Source organism: Semicossyphus pulcher, unplaced genomic scaffold (assembly GCF_022749685.1).
Source record: "Semicossyphus pulcher isolate SPU_LCO1_2020_fin unplaced genomic scaffold, fSemPul1.0.p SCAF_12, whole genome shotgun sequence".
Taxonomy (NCBI): Eukaryota; Metazoa; Chordata; class Actinopteri; order Labriformes; family Labridae; genus Semicossyphus; species Semicossyphus pulcher.
Genome location: NW_027211626.1, coordinates 20625735 through 20648497, shown reverse-complemented (window position 1 = coordinate 20648497; position 22763 = coordinate 20625735). Strand labels below are relative to the sequence as shown.

At 41.5% G+C, this 22763-nt stretch overlaps 1 protein-coding gene across 1 annotated transcript in view; it reads right to left on the bottom strand.

Moving 5' to 3' along the window:
• epas1b (endothelial PAS domain protein 1b) overlaps positions 1-22763 on the bottom strand; it is a 59798-nt gene that overhangs the window by 9634 nt on the left and 27401 nt on the right. The window contains exons 2-8 of the mRNA XM_069658335.1: positions 19895-20085; positions 14667-14818; positions 13237-13324; positions 9691-9809; positions 9294-9496; positions 3359-3465; positions 195-342 (exon numbers count right to left, since the gene is read on the bottom strand). Of these exons, the coding sequence (XP_069514436.1) occupies positions 195-342; positions 3359-3465; positions 9294-9496; positions 9691-9809; positions 13237-13324; positions 14667-14818; positions 19895-20085 (1008 nt within the window). The remainder of the gene's footprint in view (positions 1-194; positions 343-3358; positions 3466-9293; positions 9497-9690; positions 9810-13236; positions 13325-14666; positions 14819-19894; positions 20086-22763) is intronic.

Below are 22763 nucleotides of genomic sequence, written 5' to 3'. Positions count from 1 at the left end.
ACTGTCGGCCTTTCGGTAAATACGTGCAAAAACAGGCTGAAGGAAGCTTTTACTTCCTTTAACTGTCAGTTCAATTTACACTTTTCAACACAATATTTCAAAAGTTACATTAAGGTGTGGTATGTTCTTCCATATATCTGCTGCATGAATCGTTTTACTTACAGTGTGCCTGAGCGATATTCACTCGTGCTTACCTGAGGACGTAGTTTACACACACGATGCACTGGGGCTGGGAGTTGCGGTTGTTATAAATAACAGTTCCCTGGGTTTCTACCCAGACGTAGCCTCCATTCTTAGCCAGCATGCGATACTGACTGCTCACTGCCTGACCCTTGGTGCACACTGCAGAGAGAGAGATAAATGGGAAAGAGCTGACTGTTAGGAGCTGTTGGGTTAAGTATGGAAACGAGCCAGCTTGGACAACAGAACCTAAGACCAGCTGTATGCACGGCATTTTGTGAGCTTTGTTTGTCTTTTTGTGTTTTTCAGTATGTAATAATTCATTAAGTATCTGTGTATATGTTCTGTGCGAGGCTGTGAAATCAACCAAACACTGGTTCGGAGGGGAAACTGGGATGTTTGACTTTTGAGCAGAGACGGAGATGTTCTGGCTTCAGTCCAAAGTTCAGCTCTGGCGTGGGAAAGGAGCAGGACTGTGGTCAGAGAGTGTACATAAGGCCAGTGACTGCGTGTGTGTGTGTGTGTGTGTGTGTGTGTGTTTAGGGGAGGCGCGGTGCAACATTACATGTAGCAGAGCGCGCTGTTAGCATGTGCTGATCGACAGGCATGTTGGCCGTGAGAGCCGGTCGACGGAGAGAGAGGGAGATAAAGAGCGCTCGGAGATACGGATGCAACATTTTACAAGTGTATTTAACTGCACCAGGAACATGAGAATCTCATTTTACACTTAAGATGATGACTTGGTATTGAATAATATCAATACTAAATCAATGCGCTCTGATAGAACCCGGGCCCAGTTATGTTATTTTATCAGCTTAGTTTTTAGCAATCAGACAGGATATAATCTTAAAAACGTGTTGATCAAAAGAGTAGAAGTATTCTGAGATCGGATTACATCACATAATCCCGTTTTACGTTTGATCTGGATTAAACCTTCAGAATGTGTAGTTCAAAACTTTTGAGTAGATTTGGAAACATTTGATCCAAAAATATCAGGATTATCCTGATCCCAGCAGACGGGCGGATACAAGCTGGGTTTCAGGAACGTAATGTAATAAAGATAATAATAAATAAAACGTATATATTGATCAAACAATTTACAATTGTATAATTTATTTTATACTGTATATTTATATTTATATTATACACTTAATTAAACTAAAAAGTTATAAAGTGAATCAAGGAGGCGTTACTTTACTTTTTAAACTTTATCATACAGTAAAATAATGAAGAAAAAATATTTTGGAACCATAAAATAATCTCAATATCACACAAAAACTATTCAATTCTACCTTTAATTTCTCACTTATTAATTACAATGACGGCCAATTCCACATTATTGTATTTTGGAGGTCCCCATAGGTCTGCTCGGATCCTGAGACCCAAGCCGAGTCCTGCACAGGTCCATGTTTTATTTTGGTAAATCAGGTCTGTTACAGCAGGTCCTTAATCTGTTCTTTTATTTGCTGGTCACAACAGGTTTGTCTGTTGGAAACATTTGAAACTGGAAGGAGATATATTGTTTTATTGAGCTGTATTCTGTCTCTCAAATAAAAACACTTAAAGTGCTGGCCATTCCACCTTTTGTTCTTCACATATGTAGTAGCCTACACTGTATTATACAGAACCATTAAGAGCACTGGTAATCCAGATTTGGTCACTTTAAAAAGTGTGTATCAGAATCCGGGGGATCCAGTCAAATGTCGTTTCTAGAACACATCAAACATCATGTTACAAAATACAATATCAAAAAGTAGTTATGGTTCTAAAAAGCTTTAGATGGCACTGTTACAGAAATTGTAGCAATGCTGAATTCAAAAGGGATGTTTTCTGCACACACAGACACACAGAGCGCGTACACACATGGCTCCATTATATTGCAGGGATGGTTTTTAAGGAGCTAAATTACCACTCTTCCTTTTGTACTGTCGCTGCTCTTCAGATCTCTAATGACTAATACTGTCAGTGAAGAGAAAAGCCATGACACTTCAGAGCCTTGTTAACACACACACACACACACACACACACACACGCATGCACACAAAGAGCTCATTAGAATGTAATAGAGGCCACCTGGTGCCCTGTCCACTGTGTTCAGGCCATCAGAGGCTTTTGTTGATGTAATAGAATCATCTTATCACCATGTCCCTGCTCTGCACACACACAGACATACACAGAAACACATGTATCTATATCTATATGTATGTATATGTGTGTGTATACACTGCTCAAAAAAATTAAGGGAACACTTAAATCAAACATCAGATCTTGATGAACGTATGAATCAGGTTGAAAATCTTTTGTGGAGAACAAAATGATGAAACGGTCAGTGGAAACCAAAATCATCAGCCCATTGAGGGTTGGATTCAAAATCACACCCTAAATCAGAGTACAAAATTTAGGCTGATCCAACCTGCGTGAATGTCATCATGGCAACCCATAATGTGACTGAGTACTGTGTATGGCCCCCGCGAGCTCGCATGCACTCCCGACAACGTCTGGGCATGCTCCTGATGAGTCGGCGGATGGTGTCCTGGGGGATCTCCTCCCAGACCTGTATCAGGGCATCAGTGAGCTCCTGGACAGTCTGTGGCGGCACTTGACGGTGTCTGATTGCACCGATACATAATGTCCCATAGGTGCTCAATTGGATTTAGGTCAGGGGAACGAGAGGGTCACTCTGGCCACATGAGGCCGGGCATTGTCCTGCACCAGGAGGAACCAAGGGCCCACTGCACAACCACGAGGTCTAAAAATTGCTTGAAGGATTTCATCCCGGTACCTAACAGCAGTCAGGGTACCATTGGCTATGACATGGAGGTCTGTGCGGCCCTCCAAGGAAATGCCTCCCCAGACCATCACTGACCCACCGCCAAACCGGTCATGCTGGATGATGTTACAGGCAGCATAACGGTCACCACGGCATCTCCAGACTCTGTCACGTCTGTCACATGTGCTCAGTGCGAACCTGCTCTCATCTGTGAAGAGAACGGGGCGCCAATGGCGGACCTGCCAATTCTGGTGTATGATCAGATTGATATCCCTGAAGTTTAAGTGACTCGGTGTTATAATGTGACGATTAAGTGTTCCCTTAATTTTTTTGAGCAGTGTATATGGAAAAGAAAAGAAGGATTTTCATACTATAAGGAGACACGTTACATTAGTTGTTTGTACTTACAGTTGTGGTGGCTCTTGGTCACGCTGTCTGAGTCCAGGGCATGGTAAAAGTCGTACACTGAACGACCCAGCAGATCCTCAGGGGTGTAACCCATCAGCTCTGTTACCCTGTTACACACACACATACAAGACAGATCATTACAACGATGTAGAGCATTTGATGTTAGATTCCTTTCCTTAATGCAGTCAAAAAAGACAAATCCCGCTCTGTTCTGAACCTCTTCACTTCAAAAGGCTTCACACATGATTTGTAAATCTAACAGAGTCGTCCAAAGATAAGAATTATTCACATTCTCTGTCTCTGCTAACTCCCCGTGCTTCTGAGAACAGCTAATCTTTCTCTATCGCTCTCATCATGAGTTCACTTTAGTCATGAGGCTTTGAGTTTCCTCGTTTAAGAAATCCCCAATGTTCCTTTCATTTCTCTCCAGCTTTTCTCTCCCTGTAAAAATCTCCATGAAGTGGTTTTGGGGGTAAATTACAGGAGTAAAGTCATCTGATTACAAAAAAAGAGGCATTTAGGTGACTTTTATGAGCGTAGGCCTTCATTGTTATGCCATACAAACACCCGACTTGTGTTAGCGGTGATTAATCACCCCTTTAGTTGGTTTAAAGGGGATTCTCTTCTCAACAAACTGTGCTGTGAGAACATAATCCAAACCAACAACAGGAAGTGACCCCCGTGAACACGAGGTTCTGTGGCCATAAGGAGACCGCAGAGGGTAAACTCGGACGAAGAATGCAGACTGATTCGTCAGGCTTTGAGTAAATTAAAGTGGCTGCATCTTAAAGGCCTTTCAGTCAGGTCGGACAAGAGTTCACCAAATCTAACAATAAGACCTACGATAAGATGTTTGTGAGTGGAGGTGACTCATATGTTTAAGGATGATGCTTATGTCTTTTAAATACAGTTATGTTGACATAAAATATAGCTTCCTATTCAAATGATTTTATTATTAATATATTTGTAACATTTTTGTGAAACGATTGTTAAATTGATAAAGAAGTGAATAGTCTTATAAATAATAAATAAGCAATTTACAAGTTTTATTTTATATTTTCGCTTGACTGTGGATCATGATAATGTTATTTTTTATAACATACATTCATTGAGTGCATGTAAATACTTGTAAATTATTAATTTGCTGCTACCCTACTCCAAGTTTCTTCTCTAAGTGTACATAGAAACACATTAAATCAAGCTACAATAGAATCATATTGCCTATATGTGTCATGAATGATTCATACCGTGAAGTTCGGGTTACTGATTGCACATTCTTTAAAAAAAAAAAAAATTCACGATTTTTTTTTGGACTTTTAATGCCTCTATTTTTTAGAGAGAGGATAGTGGATAGTGGTGGAAATGGGGGAAGAGAGAGTGGGGAGTTGAACCCAGGGCCGCCGCATCGAGGACTGTAGATTTAACCGCTGAGCTAAACCAGCACCCAACTGTTTGCACATTCACACTAGGGCTGCCGCGAATAGTCGATGTAATCGATGACGGTGACGCTGTAAATGTGCCAACATCAATATTTTTTTCTTCTGCGTCATGATGTCACTCAATTCTGGCTCGAGTCATTGGTCGGCTGAGCAGCTCCAGTCAACGCAGCGCAGCAGCAGAGTCCGACTCGGTTCAGTGAGTGAACGTTTCCAAAAGGCCCAAGGCTTCGAAAGCATGCAAGTACTTCAAATGGTCACAAAACAAATGCTGGTTTGTACCCTGTGCAAAGTTTCACTGGCATACCACAGCAGCACAAGTGCTACAGTATGCACGAGCAGTGTGAGCAGTGTTGTGAATTCATTAGTAGGGAGAGCTTTTTAATATCTTTCGTCCTCGTATCTGTTTAAAACACTCATAAAGCCATAAGGTCGTCTGCCTGCTTCCTTAGAACTTCCACAGAATAAATGTTAGGTCGACTGTGTGTTTGTGTGTGTGTGTGTAAGTGTGTGTGTGTGTGTGTGTGTGTGTGTATGTGTGTGTGTGTGTGTGTTCGTGGGCGTTGGGCTTCCGGGAGTAGTTATTTTATTTCTTCCATTATGTTGAGCACATTTCTTAGGAATGCGACAAAAACAATAACGTTTTAAAAATGGTCATTAGTGGCAGCCCTGATTTACAGACGAGAATTCTTAAAAATAAAAATGTGAATGATGAAGATAAATTGTAAGTGATTAAGTCACAGTAGGATGTGTGGATGAGTCGTGTGAGGGATGTTGGGGGGAAGAGGAGAGGAGGTGAAGTGAGAAAGGTCTGCTGGGGCAGAAAAGACTCTTGTCCTCAGATTACATAACACTCACAGATGCAGCCTCAGAGAGGAGGGAGGGAGGGAGGGGGGGGCAGAGGACATGAAAGAGAGGAGATGCGAGGAGAGGCACATCTTAAAGCAAAGTGGATAAAATAAGGTTAAAAAAAAGAGACGGTGAAAGGCAAGAGCTGAGCAGGGAAGTGGATTAAGAACACAAGAAAATACTAATGTGTAGCAGAAAGTATATCTCATATCATTTCACAAAGCTTTTGTTTTTGCTCTGCTGAGCTCCGTCCATAAAGGACAGTAAAGCGTGGTACGAGAATCTGTATGAGTTATGTACCTGATTAATTTATGTGCAAACTTGGATGCAGTCTTTTCTTAATACATTGAGTAGCGATGTAATTGTCAAGCATGTACCGGTTACGTTGGATTGATTTTACTAACTTCAATGTTCTTAAAGTTTGTACTGGGGATCTAAAAGGAATAAAAGTATCGGATAGGGACCGGGCATAGGCGTACTTTGAACTTTAAGGTTGGGGTTCACAAATAATAGAGGAAATGCAATGTGTACCACAGAGTCAGAGTGATGAAATACTGCGAGAATTAGGCCTACCACAGAAACCGAACTCACACAAACCGAACAGCCTGAAAGTAAAGCTGGTACAGATCCTCAGCTGTTAGTGGTTCTCCAGAGATGAGCCTTGCACGCTCGTTCATAGACCGACCCTTTGAGGTCTGATAAAAAACCTTAACAAGTATACAGAGAGGTCTACTGTAGTGGGATCGCTGGGCATTTATAAACTGCTTCATGCAAGTAAAGTGTGCCTGTGATGTTCCATGCTTTGTGAGCCTCTCAGATGAGCTACTCCAGTACCGCCTGACTCTCTTCAGTAGTACTTGTTCCACACTTTCCTTAGAGAAACCAAGACTGACTCTGGCGTGGCGGCCGACAGCAGCCGATGCGGCTTCAGCGCTGTTGCCATTAGCAATGACAACGCTGCCGCCGTTAACGTTTGCGGCAGCTGCTGTGAAATTCTCGACTCTGTTCTTTCAGTCTCTTCTGTGGGCCCAGCTGGTGTTGATTTTTTAACGAGGTTTAGGAATTCAAAAACTTTTGAAGGCAGAAGTAACGCTGTGAGCTAACCTCTCCTTCCTTGCCTGTCATGGGTCAAAATAATCACTAAAATAATAAACTATTTGCATCTATTATTATAGAGTAAGGCATTACATGAAGTTATTATAAAAAACATAGCTATTTAAGTACTTGCATTTCTATGGCCACTAGGGGTTCAGTGAACCCTGTGAACCCTTCTAAACTAGGCCTATGGGACCGGCAATCAACAGATACACAAAATGAAATGACTTGGATCGAGAACTAAGCGAACTAAAACTTGATCGGGACATTGCTGATAATTATGTTCGTTATGAACCGACTGGATTTTTTGGAAGTTGCGTAATCCTAAATGATCTGATTTCTACTGGACATTGTGTCTTCCCATTTTCTCTTCTTCGCTTCTTCCTCTCTTCTTTGTTCGTACTTTCCTTTTCCTACGCAACCTCTCACACTGCCAGACATGAGCTGAAGAAACATTTTGTCCTTTCCCTAATGAGTCTAAGTCCCTGCTGGGCCAGGAGGGCGACCCACCTACCGTATACTCATTTGTGTAATTGGAGAGAAGATCTGGGCAGCTATCAAATCGCACCAAAAAGGCGAAACAGAAAGTTGGTTCTTGTCTGTAGCACGGAGCACACGGACGCGCAAAGCATACAAACATGCAAATTCACTTATCTCCAAAGTAACCTTTGTCCTGCATGAGCGACACGATAAGATTGAGGGATTGTGTAACTCGAAGCAGTGTGTGCTCGAGTGTGCTCCTCGTACAGGAGCCAATAAAAGAGTAACCTCCGACGACACGGTGGCACTAATGACACACACACACACGTGACAGCAGGAAGCAGCACTACGCTGCCCCAGTGACGTAACTGATAAGATGTCAGACAGCAGCCTAAGTGACATCTTTACGACACTGGATTGTGTTGTTTTAAACTTGTCTACACGGGTTGCCGTGGTCCGGAACAGTTGGCGCGGTCTGACGGTGTCGTGAGAGCGTCTTATTAAAGCATTAATGTTTCATCTCTGGCTTACATTTCTCACTGATGCCTCTGCCAAGTCAAACGGATTCAGTCAACACTGTAATCAGTCAGAAAGACTCGTGTGTGTGTGTGTGTGTGTGTATGTGTGTTTGTGGGGCGTGCTGTACTTTAAGTCGTGTTTTAACTGGCAGCGGTCCACAACATGAAGATGATGTTGAACTCTCCTGAACCTCACAGAGGTTCTTAAAAGACTCAGCAGGTACACTCATCCTTTTTTGGTTAAGGCATGCTTGAAGCACGTTTTCTACTTTCAGGCTCTAATTTGTGATTGTTTCAAAACCCACTCAAAGTGAGTTCTTTCTTTGTGAAATAAATGTATTAACTTAAGGACACAATTTCAGGCTCCGCTGACTTCTGACCTGCATGTTTTACACAGTAAGGTCAGACGAAGTGGGCCTTTCTGTGTGGAGTTTGCGTGTTCTCCCCGTGCATCAGGCTTCCTCCCACAGTCCAAAGACAGGCTCATTAGGTTCACTGGTGACTCTTAATTGCCTGTAGGTGTGGGTGTGAGCGTGAAAGGTTATCTGTCTCTATGCGTCAGCCCTGTGATTGACTGGCGATCAGTCCAGGGTGTACTCTGCCTCTCGCCCCAATGACAGCTGGGATAGGCTTCAGCCCCCCCATGACCCTGAACAGGATAAGCGGTGTAGATAATGGATGGATGATGAAGTCACACATGCAGAATGGAGACTGCTTCAGCTCCAACGCTCTGCAGTTCTGGTAAGTTATGTGAGGATGTTTTTTTGTTTTCATTATCTGCGCTGGATGTGATCTCACATTAAAGGGGGGTATTATGCTAATTTCAAGCTCCATATTTCACTCTGTGATTCCTGTTGAGTAGCTTAGCATAATTTACGGTTTAAAAAAACTCCTGCCTGAAACGACTCAGTCGGCTCGGTCCCTTTAAGAAACCCCACCCCTACAAGCCCACTTTCTTCTGATTGACCAGCTCTCCGAAGCCTGCCGAGGCTGCACTTTGTGACGTCACAAAGTGCAGCGTGTAGAAAAAACTGTGTGAAACCTGGCGTTCACAGCAGCGTGCAGACTGAGCTGAGAAGCCTGGGGATTACTACAACATACTTTTACCTACAGATTTGAAACTTCACCCACGTTTAGTCTGGACATCCAACATTGTAACATTATATATATGTCTTAAAACATGACACAGCATTATATCCCCTCTTTAAGGTGAAACTTAAAATCTAACTACTAAGAAAACTAGCAACCCATTTTATGTTGGAAATGTCTTTTTGACAAGGAAGGTCCTTAACATGATTTTGCATTAGATCAGAAGTAAAACAAAGTTTTGATAAACAAAACAACACTTAAAATGCCTTTGTATCATCATTTCTCTTCTCCTTATTTGACCTGCTTTGTTCCACAATTCAATAAATGTAGCTTCCTGGCTTCACAAAAAGCACCAGAGACTGATACATATTACAACTCTTTCCTCTTATAAATGTCTGTACTTCACTTCCTGTAATGCTTTCCCTCCTCAGACTGTGTGCATCCCGCTGCGTCTGATATTCTGCCTACCTCTCGTCACAGTAGGTGAACTTCATGTCCATGCTGTGTCTGCTCAGGAAGGTCTTGCTGTCCAGCGGCGTGTCGATGTTGGATGGGTGTGGGATGGGTTCGCACATCAGGACAGCGCAGGTGAGCGGAGGCTCCTTGAAGCCACACAGCCCTCGCGGAGGGCAGCTGTTGTACATCTTCAGGTGTCCGGTGCAGTGCAGCACCTGGAGGGAACACATGTCACTTGGTTGAATGTCATTGGACGGGTGGTGTCTCTGGTGTTTTTTTTGTTTTGTTTCTTCTAGAACAACCATAATTGCAATGACTTATCATAATAGGGATGTTAAAGATGTGTAATTAATTTTCATAGTGGAAAAACATGCAAAAGGTGCGAATATCGCCTCTCTCTCTCTCTCACCTTCCAGCTGGCGGACTTGAGGTTGACGGTGCGTCCTCTGTTGGTCACTGTGCATTTCATCCTCATGAAGAAATCTCGTTCAGTGCTCAGCTCTTTGCCTTTCTTACCGAAGCCGCTGCCTGAAACACAAACAGTCAAAGACAACACACTATTTAAACCAATACGACTCCTGCAAGTACAAAAAAAAACATCCTGTTAAACATAGAGATAAAGTCATGAGCTGATTGACAAATGAAAAATCACGTCAAGTGTCATGTGCCTTATATATTGGATTTTAAGGGAGTTTCATATAAGTCATCTGCAGTAGACATCATGCATGGTTGGAAACTCTTACTTAAAGCTCCTGTGAGGAGTTTTTTAGTGGTTATGAAACAGACTGAAATTAATACTGATGCCTACACATGTAATAGTGACAAGATTGATTATTTCTTTGTAGATATTTTAATGCCTGTAACTGCTGCAGCAGGGTAGGTGTCAAACTGGAGATTGAAGGTAGTGGTCGAAACAGCCTTTGTTTACATTTTTCACTGCAAAGATTCTTGATGAGTGATGTGTTTAAATGATAAAAGAAAGCAGGAGGAGATTTTTCACCAGAAAACACAACATACATGTGTGCAGGACAAGATCAGAAAAGAAATAATAGGTACTTCTTTGACCACAGGGGGCGCCAAAATCGGCACAAACTGAAAGTTCCTTACAGGAGCTCTAAAAAACCTTAAAGGGCAAGTTCGCTGATTTTCAACATCAGTCCTATCATGCTATTATGGGGAGCTAATGCCATTATGGTAGAAAAAAGAAAAGAAAAAAGACTATTTAATGTTAAATAAAACTATCTGAGTTTTAAATAAATGATACAGAGTAAGGCAGAATCTAACCAAGGCCAAACAGGCCAAAATACACTCTTTGGCCTATAACATCCTGTGGAGAGGACAGGTGTATTTTTTAGTCATAGAAATAATTCTAATAATAATATGTACAAGAAAAATATATTTAACAATTCATATATAAAAATATATATTAATATATAAAACAAGTTAATTATGAGCTAACATATTATTTAGTTTTTCCCTTGTTTTTGTCGCCATTTTGAAAAAACAAATGTGTGAACTTTTAAGTTTCAATATGATGTAATGACTAAACCTAAGCTCAGCCCAATTGCATACTTGCACTTTATACTTTGATCATTCTATCCTATTCTATTATCATTTATTTTTCGTGGCAGAAGGAGCAGCAAAAAACAAGGTTAACCCATTTCTCTCTCCTCATTTCTTTCTCCCTTATGTGACTGGGAAAACAGTCAAGGTTTAAACTTGTTGAGTTCTCCCGCACACTCACGCACGCACGCACACACACACACACACACACACACACACACACACACAGGACATGAAATTGGGCCAAGCTGTTACATCACAAGTTCAGAGTTCAGCCTCAGAGCTGCAGCTATAGAGCGAAGTGCTGAAGTGTGTCTTTTGTCGTTCTGCACACTCACATGAGTATTTATCTGTATAAAGTTACACCTACACAAAACAAACAAGACAAAAAAAACCTTCTCTCTTCTTACAGATCAAAATGTGTGTGTGTCTATACGTGTTTATGTGTGTTAAAGGGAAAAGGACTATAAGGAGTATTGTTCTGATTGTGTGTTTTGTGGTCCCGGCTGATAAGAGTTATCAACCACAGCTTAGTGAGTGCGACTGTGTGTGTGTGTGTGTGTGTGTGTGTGTGTGTGTGTTTGAGTCACTTACACACTTACTATCTTCCAGTCTTGCACATTTGTGTTTGATGTGGCTTTCCAAAGTAAAAGCCCTGAACGTGAAGGCAGAAATCCTGCAGCATGTGTGTAATCCTGCGTTTTATTTTGACACTTGAACACACCATGTACTCTTTCTGTGACAGATAATGCTCGGCTCATCTCTCTCACAGTGCCTTTCCTCGTCTTCTCGTCCTCACGCTCTCAGCACTTATCATCGCCTTTCCCTCGTCCCTGCACACGTACTCACCAGCTCCCACATAAACACACACACAATAACACGCACGCATTCCCCTCTGCTGTATCTCTCTTTAGGTTGTCCTCTATATGGTCTCTGACCTTCTGTTCTCGTGTTTGTTCAGGGCACTTGTTCATGAGATAGATGATATTATGTAACACCATACATGTGTGGGTTTTTGCCTCGTTTTCCTTGTTCTGTGCAGCATACAGGAGGTGCTAATAACCTTTAAGGCTTTACACATCTTATAACTGTCCATTAACTGTCTATTACAAAGATGCATTACAAGCTACACAAATGGTGTGAAAGGATATACACTTCCTGTGGGCGTGGCCAAAATTTGTTCCATGCATGCCTGCAAAGTATATTTTGGACTAAAGGGCAATTAATGTGTCGTAATATGTTAAATATTAAACGATCTGAGCTTGATAAGTAATATTTCCAGTCAGTGTTTTGGTCATTAGTTGTGTAAGAGTGTGTTTTGGCACACACATGCACAAATCAGACACACATGCAGACCATCTGAGGTCGACCATTTACAGTAGTAGTTTTGAGGTGGATGCAGGTACGTTTTCATCATGGAGGGTGTGTTATGCTGCCAAAATATTGAAGCTTATATTGTGCAAAAAGAACTGCAGAAGTGTCCGGCTGTAAAACTAGCATTGCAGTTCTATATATAAATGTTCTTAAAGGGCCAGTTCGCCGATGTTCAACCTCAGTCCGATCATGCTATTATGGGGAGCTAATGCCATTATGGTAGGAAGAAAATGCAATTTGGCTCTGTGCCTTTAGAGGACGCTATCTGATTCTCCAATGGTTCCTGGTAAACCTCTACCAGACTACGTAAAACTTGTCATCTTGCGGAGGCCAGGGAGCTTGCTAGACTACACTTCCTTAATCCAGGACTCCGGCCTCTGATGTCATGTCTCGTTCCAATTCGCCAGGTTTGAAATGTAGACTGCAGACCTGAAGATTTTTTAGACAATCCACCAGTATGTTCTCATCATATTTTGGATTCTGCACCGCTATGAGACATTGCCTGCAGCGAAAACAGTAGTATTTCATACCAGTGTCTCTCACCGGGCCATTCCTTTCAGAGGGAGGGGCGCAATGCATGCTGGGTGTTGTAGGAATGTAGAATGGGCAACTTTCTCCCACAGCTATGGCGCCAATTTCAAATATTATTGCTTCTATCGATTACAGAGAACACCAGCTTTGACTCACAGTGGGAAAAGGTTGGGTCTTTTCTGGACTCTTACATACTGTAGAACAACCCTCGCACACACGAGCTGTCCTAATCTAATGGGCAGGGTGCCATGTGAACTGCAGGCATGTTTATGCTTTTATTGGACCGACCGGTTTCATTCAATTGACCTGTGATCATTGCTCCTGTTACTCCTGAAGGAGTGAAGCAGATTTACAGTAGCTTTTGAATTCAGAGTGAAGGAAGCTTTATATATGGTGTTAAAACTTTACAGTGAGATTGTTTGTAAGTGTTTTTAGTAATAAGGTTAGAACAAGAATGAGGATAACAGGTGTGTGTGTTAAGACTGACCAGCTGTCTTCAGGCTGAGGTTTTCTCTGATCTCCTCGTGGTCACATGGATGGGTGAAGTCGAAGATGCTGTGACCAGTGAGATCCGCCTGAAAAATGTAAAATAACTCCATGAAAAGTACACATTGTTACATGAATTCATGACCTTCCTGCTACTTTCACAACACAGTCTGTATCAGGGTAAGACATGCTGTGTTGTGCATAATATTGCAGCAGAAACAACAGCAGTTTACTTAAAGTGAGAGGAATGGATGTGTGTCTCCTAGAAACTTGGATTCTTTCGACACAAAACGAGCAGAAACTCGGATAGACAACAGAAAACTATGTGCAGCCAATTTCTCCTCCTCTCCTGTTTGGTTTGTTTTTTAATTTTGCTGCCAGGGAATAAAACACACTAAGCTATTTATTGTCACTCCGGTTATACAAGTACAACTGTGTGAAATTATTTAGCCAGGCGCTACATAATAAATATAAAATACATAAAATATATAAAACAAAATAGGGAAGCGGTACTAAAAATCTAACAAGAAAAATTGAGGAAAAGGAAGGGAAATTTTGAGCTAAATATATATATCTAAGGCAAGGAAAATATATACATTTAAGATGCAGGCAGAAATATAAAAATATATAAACAAAAGAAAATGAATAAATCGAAGCTAATGTTGTTAAAATTAGAGTAAACTTTCCATAGTACTGACACTTTTTAAAAGTGTAAAAATAAAAACAAAAAATTAAATTAAATCTGACAAAATGTTTTCTAAGTGTCTTTTTTCAAGCTGCATAAGAATGAATGATGTGGGATACATTTAGAAGGATTTATTTTGGTTTCTTTTTCTCTTCTGTTTTTCTGTCATCTTACGTGTGCTTGTGTTTATCATGTTGTATATGCCACATTTTATTATATTGTAAAAGAGATATTTTCTATCTCAAAGGGACTTCCTGACAAAATAAAAAAAATAATACATTTTTTTCTGATTTAGGAAAAGAAATAAACCTGTCTGAGATCTATCAAAGCAAATTAACCCTTTATTTCTCATTATATATCATATATGTTGTGCTTTTGACACTGTAATTTACATATTTTTCTACAGACTGTATTGAAAACAAATTCCGACTGATCAACGTGCAAAGTTGCTATTTATGACAGTTTAAATGTGTCTGTTTAATTATATTCCTTCTCTGTGAAGGTTCATCCAGGCCGTGGTAATTCAAAGCTTAATCCAAAAGGCAACTTGACTTGGTTAAAGTTCTTGAAGCCGTTTCATCTCCCCTCTGAAAGGCTTCTTCATATTTCTAGCTCTGTCCAGCAGTCAGTTCAGAACTGAAGAAGCGGATGAGAGGTGAAACGTCTTCAAGAACTTCAACTAAGTCCCGCTGCCTTTTGGATTAAGCTTTAAATTATATTCCTTGTGCTCTTGAACATTTGTTTACCTGCGTGAGCCCCATGAATTTGTTGATGTTCTCGGACATGAATATCATGTCACCGTCGGACGTTATCACGTTGACGAAGCCTTCCAGAGACTTCAGGTACAGACTGTCCATCTGCCCGTCCTCGCTGGTGTCACTGCTGCTGCTGCTGCAGCCTGGAGGGAGGGACAGAAAACAAGGGGGGGGGTTACACACACAGCTTGTTTCTCTCATTCTTTGCCAATTTTAAGTTGTTATTAAAAATGTGTGTGTGTTTCTGTTAACGTGCACACATCAGGCTTGTTTTTCCTTCTTGAAGCTTTGGCTCAGGGCCAAAACAAACCAGTGCAGCTTCTTCCTGTGTCTCAGGCCACTCCCGACCCCAGACCCCCACCCCCCCAACAAACTTCACCCACAGCTACACAAGCAGTCGTAATAGCGGCCCGCTTTTAGAGCATAACTTACACATTGCAAAATTATGTTCAGACATGTACAGTGCTGCATCCAAACATTTATACACAGAGACTCCAGTGTGTCCACGATGTCCTGCTGCAGCTAATTAATACAAAAAACAGCCAGCGACTAGCCGGCCCCAGCTTGAGACTGTCTGTGTGTGTGTGTGTGTGTGTGTGTGTGTGTGTGTGTGTGTGTGTGTACGACGTTTTCCAGCTGAAAAAAGCCCAGTAGCTGAAGGGGCGGGGGTGCTTGCAATTCCTCCAGTGTGCTTCCCTGAGATAAGAGAGGCCAGTTCTCAAGGCTCCAAACAAGGCCTGGGGTTTGAGTTTGGAGCCAGGCCCGGATAGCGTGAACCCCCAGGGGAGCCATGAGCTTTCTCATGGGCCCTGAGGAGCCGGGGGGGAGGCTCTTAGGGCCTGGTCCAAAGTCCAGCAGCACCTTTGGCCTACATACTTAGCTGTGATTAGCGGTCATTTAGACCGAGCTGCACTTTTCTTCTCTCTGTTGTTCTTCGGTTGCGTAACCGCCCCTGTTTGAAAATAATAGGGTGCAGAAAAGAGCGTCTGATAGGGACAGCTGCTGCTCAGATAATCATTTCCTCTGTTTTTGACATTTGTTCTGCTGCACTGGACAGAATAAAGTGACAGCAGGGTCACATGACACTTTTCCTTTCCTTCCTTTTCTCCTTCACTTATAGTTAAAGCTTTTCTAGCGCCTGCTCTCATAACAATTTTCAAACAGAAGACTTGAAGAGGCAAACTTTTGATTGTTTAGCGCGTGACAAAACCATCAGAGGAAACCCTGTTGACGTCATCTACTCTCTGATCTGCACTACAGTAATCAAAGACCGAAACGTCATGTCTCTATCTTGGTATTTCACAACAAAAGAACAAAAATTATATGAATCATGAAAAAAGATTTAAATGTCAAGAAATGAAATGAAAAAGTCCGAGAGCTTCTAAAAGCTAACACTGAAGTAAAGCAGAGGGTTAAAAACACTCAAAGGAATTATTCATATTATCGGAATATCCCTAAAAGTGAAGCCAAAACATCTTAAACTAAACGTAACGTAACTACAACAATCATTACAGTCACTGAAGTTTACATATCTGTGAACGTCTGCTTCAGACCAACACAAGAAGCTGTTCTGCTGTTAAATACAGCGACGTGCGGGATCCTTGCCGTTTGTTTTTCGGTAAGTTAAGTGTGTGTTTTGGTTAGCGGTAGTGGCTACGGCGGCTCCACCTGCTGATCTCTACTGCGCAGTCTGTGGCTCTAAATGATGTCACCATCACGTAAGATGGCGGTGCCCATCACTGGGGCTATTTTGGCAACAATTTTATACAATGAGAGCAGATGGAGACGCGGCGTCCATCTTTATATACAGTCATTGGGTTTGCCCCAAAAATAGAAAATAAAAATCTAGAAACCCTGCTTGCTAACAACACTGTATACGTTTGTAAGATTTATTGGAAGGTGGCCTTTTTTTACCTTTGAATGCTAAGCTAGCAGTTCTCCTTCCTGAGGTATTTAACCTAAGCTACATGTGCCCTGTCTAAGGAAACAATATAGCTTTTAAGCTAGCAGTTCTTCTCTGCTTCCAGACAATTTTGCTATGCTAGGCTAAAACATCCTAAAACCAACCAAAAACTGCTCCTCAAGTTGCTATTTCTTTTTTTAAAGCTGTTCATTTTCCATTTCTATGTCATAATAATCAAGTTTTACTGTGAAATAAGACCATTTATGCTCTAAATTATGTATATTTATGAATTATTTAAGAGGCTAAGCGTTGTTCTCTATGCTAATGTTAGCAAAACAAACAAAATACTTTATCCTTTCATTACAGTTTTGTGTTTTTACATTTCTTTTTGATACATACATTAACTTAAGGATAAAACATAACAGTAATCAGTATTTTTCTACTCTTGACAAGGTGCTAGCTTCCTTCTGCTTCACCACAAATAACTAGCTATAATTTAGAACACTGATGCAAGTGAAAAAACATATAGCCCCATCAGCTTTTGAATACCTCCTAATCTGTACATCACTGTTCCTCCAGTCCCGCATTAGCTTACATAACCAAGCCGTACAGTTGCTTGCATTTGTGCTTTTTAGAGCATATTCAGCCTGTTGTGCAGAAGTGTGTGTGTGTGTGTGTGTGTGTGCAGGCCAGCATGTTTGGCGCCAGGGCGGTCGGGTGTTATGGCTAGCGAGGGTAATGCCAGCAGCAGCTGAACGATGGGCAGAGCTCGTCGCTTCCTCTCCAATCTGTGCTTCCATCACGGAGCAATCAGACGGCTATGATAACGCTCTATCTGCTGCTGCATCGCACGGATCTCCCTGTCCTCTCCTCCCCTCTCATCCACTGCTTTCCTACCCTCATTACCTTCACTCCTCCTCCTCTTCATGCACCCTTTTCCTCTGTGACATATGCCATCTTCTGTCCTCCTGCTCACCTCTTCTCCACCTCCATCCCTTGTTCTTTTATTGTCCCAATTGTCTGTGATAGCATGTTGGATATCTGCGCTAACCCACAACGGTGGGTGTATCAGCTGAAGTTTTAAAGGCAGACAACTTTAATCTTGGAACATAAAACTGAAAGTATCTCCACAGAAAGAAGAAAACATGTCTTGTTTTTCTTCTTACAACACTACACTAAACTTTTGTGTGTGTATAGTTTCAGCAAAATATGTTGCCTCATCACCTAAATCAGTGTTAATTAATACAGTCACAGATGTGCAGTAGATGTCATTTTTTAGGTGTGTGGAAAAAGAAGTATGTATCATGATAGTGCTGTTTTGTGAGGCAATATTGTATTGACAGCTGCATGGTGCTGCAGTGGTAAGCACTGTCGCTTCACAGCTAAAAGGTTCCTGGTTTGAATCCTGGCTCGGATGAAGTGGGCCTTTCTGTGTGGAGTTTGCATGTTCTCCCCCCTGCATGCGTTGGTTCCCTCCGGGTACACCGGCTTCCTCCCGCAGTCCAAAGACATGCTCGTTAGGTTCACTGGTGACTCTAAATTGCCCATAGGTGTGAATGTGAGAGTGAACAGTCTCGATGTGTCAGCCCTGTGACTGACAGGCGATCAGTCCAGGGTGTACCCCGCCTCTCGCCCAATGACAGCTGGGATAGGCTCCAGCTGCCCGTGACCCCAAACAGGATAAGCGGTATAGATAATAGATTGTTGGATAATATTATATATACAAATACAAAATCATATTTGTGCTACTAAAATCATGACATTTCTTTTTGAGTTTTTTTCTGATTTCTGAGGTCAGAAAGGTCAAAGGTCACGTGCAGCGGAATATGGAGACATCTTAGATTAACTAAAATAATTGTTGTTTTTTTTACTGCAAATCCCCAAAACATTTTTGCACAAGTTGTGTTGCTAAAAACACCTGTAATAGTGCATTTACCCACACATTTTTACATTCAGTTGTGTTGGACAATGCAGACTGTAATGCAGTTTGTCAGGTGCTGCAACACATATGGCGGGTTTTTATGACAGTGTTAGTCAGTCAGTCTGATAGATGATTCCATTTGCTGCGGTGAAAACGATTAAAGGACATGAGCAGACATAAAGTTAATCTTGTTAGGTAATTTGGAAATTATATATTATAGGATTTATCAAAGTATCATTTTAACAAGGTAATAAACTGACATTTATTGCAATAAATATTATTAATGTTTAAAATCCCTGAAATATCACAAAATTCCTTTAGCTTTCTGATATCTTAATGTTAATTCTGATCTCTTTTATTTTATATATTGCATAAAGATAATTATATTACCCTTACAATTTAAATCGCATCTCCTTCACAGTAACTTGTGAATTATATAAATAACCTGCTCAATTTGTGTGCTCTCCCCATCCAATTTCTAAGCTTTTGTGATCTCTTATTGAAATTCAAAACATTTTTGCTCATGGTTTTTCACTTCCATTGTTATTTTATTTTAAGGTACAGCCCTTTAATCTGCACTCACTGAATGAAATGTGCTCTAAAAATAAACCAGTTAATTAAAGGAGGTTGATTGATTCTTCGTCCGACTGATGAAACATAAATAGGAAGAACCTGTCGCTGTTGTTTAAGGAAGCATCGGTTGTATGCGTTACTGCTTCCCCGGCAAACAATGCAAGGCCGTTTATAAAAACACAGCATGTATGCCATGGGGAGTTATATAAGACGTGAATGATGGCAGAATAAAATGTCAAGTGTTGGTGTAAAGATCTAAAGATAAGGTTAAGCCCTTGTATTAATCAAATGATTTTCCTGTTGCACCGACAGCTTGTCATTACAATGGCTTGTTTAGCAGCCAATTATTTTTTAACGCCACAGAACCTGATTTTACACGACAGACGATCATCAATCATCAAGAACAGATGTGGCTTTTCTCTGCTGTGAAAACTGAATGCGAGAACTCTTCTGAAACTCTATTAGCAGAAAATGAAACTGTTTGTGACACATTAAAGTGCCGCGCTGACCGCTGTGACGCTGCTAAAGTTGTTTAATTTTTCAGCTCTCTGATCTCGCTGCGAGACAGCGACGAGGTGGAATGTCAGAACAATAGGTCTGCTTCTTTGTCGTGTTTCCTCGGCTTCTAATTTTAAAAGAGACGAGCGGAAGGAGAAGAAATGCAAAAAATAAAGGGTTGACAAATACCTTCCTACTTTACTGGACAATTAGTCTCACATAGCAACAGACAGACTCCAACACTCCAACACAAACCAATGTGTCTTGGCCATCATGTACTTGTATATTTTCCTCCTGCGTGCGATTGCTCGTGTGTGTCCGTACCTGTGGCGAGCAGCTTGCGTGTGCGCAGGAAGCTGATAGCCAGCCTCATGATGGAGGCCTTGTCCAGGTGGGCGCTGACGCTGTGGGGTAAAGGCAGCTGATGAGCCAGGTCGTAGAAAACCTCCGTCTCTTTGCTGCGTCTGCAGCGAGCCGCGTCCCGAGACTTCTCCTTACGCCGCTCCGAGCTGCTCCTGCACAGACAAACACAAAGAGCGAGGCGGTTACAGCTTCAGTTTGGCTCTGTGACACTGAAAAGCAGCTGGTTTGTTGAGTTTTTGCTCTTTTTGCTTCAAAGTTTGATTTTATTTTGTGGAAATCAGATGTGATGATGCTTTTTTTCTCCATCCTGCAGAGTTATGGCATCATGAATGATTCTGGTATGAAAGCCCTCATTGTCAGGCTCTTCTCACGGCGGTCAAACAACAATATTTTATAAGTCAGTATGCAATGAGGCCAGCACATAATTTGACCGTCCACAGTTAGTTGCACTCAGACGTTCAAGCACAACAAGCTTTTCAGAATAAATACAGAGTGTGTGTTTTCTGCGAGTCACACTGCCACTGTTAGACAAATGTGGCTACAGGGTGGAAGCTTTTCAAATGTCTTGCTATGGGGAGATAGCAAAAACATTTTAGGTCCAAATTCCTGGAAACGCCACATTAGAAACACTTAAGCATACCCCGAAAAAAAATCCTAAAACACATTGGAGTTTGTTAATTTGACCTTATCACTTTAGAATGTTGCAGGAAAAACATCAACGTCACTTGTAATAGTGTGTTTTTGCATAACAGAGTTCAACTTCGAGCATGAACATGTACAATCACATCAACGTTAAGATCTAATGTCGACATTCTGTGGCGACATTCATGGAAAAAATCACAAGCGGCGCACAGTTAGTGACGCATTTTCCATCACCCAGCAGTGTTTGGTCTGCCAGAGAGGGTAGGCGGAGCTAAGCGGCTGCTTTTCCGGTCTCTGCAAGTGTTGCGAGTAAACAGTAATCTACTATGGCTGAACAAACAAAGAAAAGATGGATGACTACAGATACAACTTCAACAGTAAGTGAAAATCCAAAGAAAAAGAAACAAACTCGACGCTCAGATGAAGGCAAGAGTTACAACCGGAGCCAACCGTGGACGTCACACATGCGACACTGTCTGGATATCTTAAGCATGCTCCTGCAATAACCGTTTATCGCCACAGGTGCCACCAAAGAGAACTTGATTACAACTTTAAGAAAAGGTACTTAGACTACAAAAGCATCACTTGGTACATCACAGATCAGACAGAACAGTCCTGCGCTGTCCATGAAAAACACTAGACAATCCATATGTTCTCCACAGACAAGCACAGACCATTTATTCAGAGGCGGTGGAAGAGAGAGTTGGGGGTGACGCACCAAGGGGCCGAGGGCGGGCCTCTGTACATGGGACGCACAATTTAGCCGCTGAGCTAAACCGGCGCCCCGAATTTGTACATTATAAATATTTATATGACGACATTTTCAAAAGCCAATAACATTCAGATACATGTTTAACAAATGAGTGTCACCTGTTGTCCTTTAATGCATTATATTTGAACTAAAAAGAGCTTCCTGCATCAAAGTAAGAATTATAATTACCAAAGACTACCTCTTCTATCTCAGGTGACCTGTGGCCCTGCTGTCTGTTCTGCGTGTTCCTGCTCTGTGTGTTTGTTTGTTCAACTTGTCCTTTTTGATTTGGATTGAGCAAGGACTTTATTTAATCTTTACTACGTGTTTGGAGCCCCGCCAGCAGCGCTACACGTGACGGTAGTGGGCTTAAAGAAATGACAGTTTGTCTTCAAAAACAAACACTAAAGTGGACGAGCGCTGAAAGATGTGGATCCAGGTGATTATCTTCATTTCTTCGCCATTATTCTGTTCAGCTTTTGGCTGATAGATAAAAAGAACACTTATTCCAGCAATCAAAATGTAATCCTGAAAACTAAAACAAACAAAATGCCGTCTACATGAAACCTGCACGATGTCCAGATCCTGCCAGCCAGCTCAATTCTGGGTATTTTTTCCGAGGACATGCTTTCCTTCTCTGGTCCTTTGCGCTGAGATGAAGTGAGTCATATTATGAGGTCAAAGTTCAAACAGACAGTCCAGAAGTTCAGTCACTGTATAACAAACAATATTAGGACGTCATGATTCTGTCTTCAATCTGTAATTTAACTCTTTCAGCCACTGCACACCGTCTGTAACACATTCATATCATGTTTTAAGTTTACCTTGTTTCATTGTCTCAGACCAGCATTGTCACATTATCACAGCAAACTGTGTAGAAGCTGGAAACTGCCTGATGCAGCACCAGAACGGTCCCCTACTAATACAGACATGTGGGGATGGACAATGACCAAAATATATGTATATTCAACACACATACATCTGTGCTGCAAACACACCAACATAATGCGAGCAGTGTTCATTTCATTAACGAAAATAATGACGACAAAATGCTCGTCAACGATCTTTTTTCCATGACGAAGACGAAACGAATTTTCTCCCTACTGTGTGTAATCTGTCAAATACAAGCAAATCATTCCTGTAACTTGGTAACCAGGTTGGATATAACAGGTATCACGAAGGTGGTTGTGAAGTTTCTCTGTTAACAGGGGCTTTCTGCTTCAGGCTCTGTGCGTAATTTGATGTTTTTTTCCGCACAAAAAGGAGTGATCATCGACCATCTGCTTCAGTCAAACTGTTTAAATGTGAAGCAATTATGAAAAGTCATATTTAGATGCTGTGCCCTCATCGTTCTTTCACTGTACGGATAATCTACTGAAATTTAAAGTCTTAATTTTACCTGAAGCAAACAGGTAAAAACGAGACAAGGGAGACTGG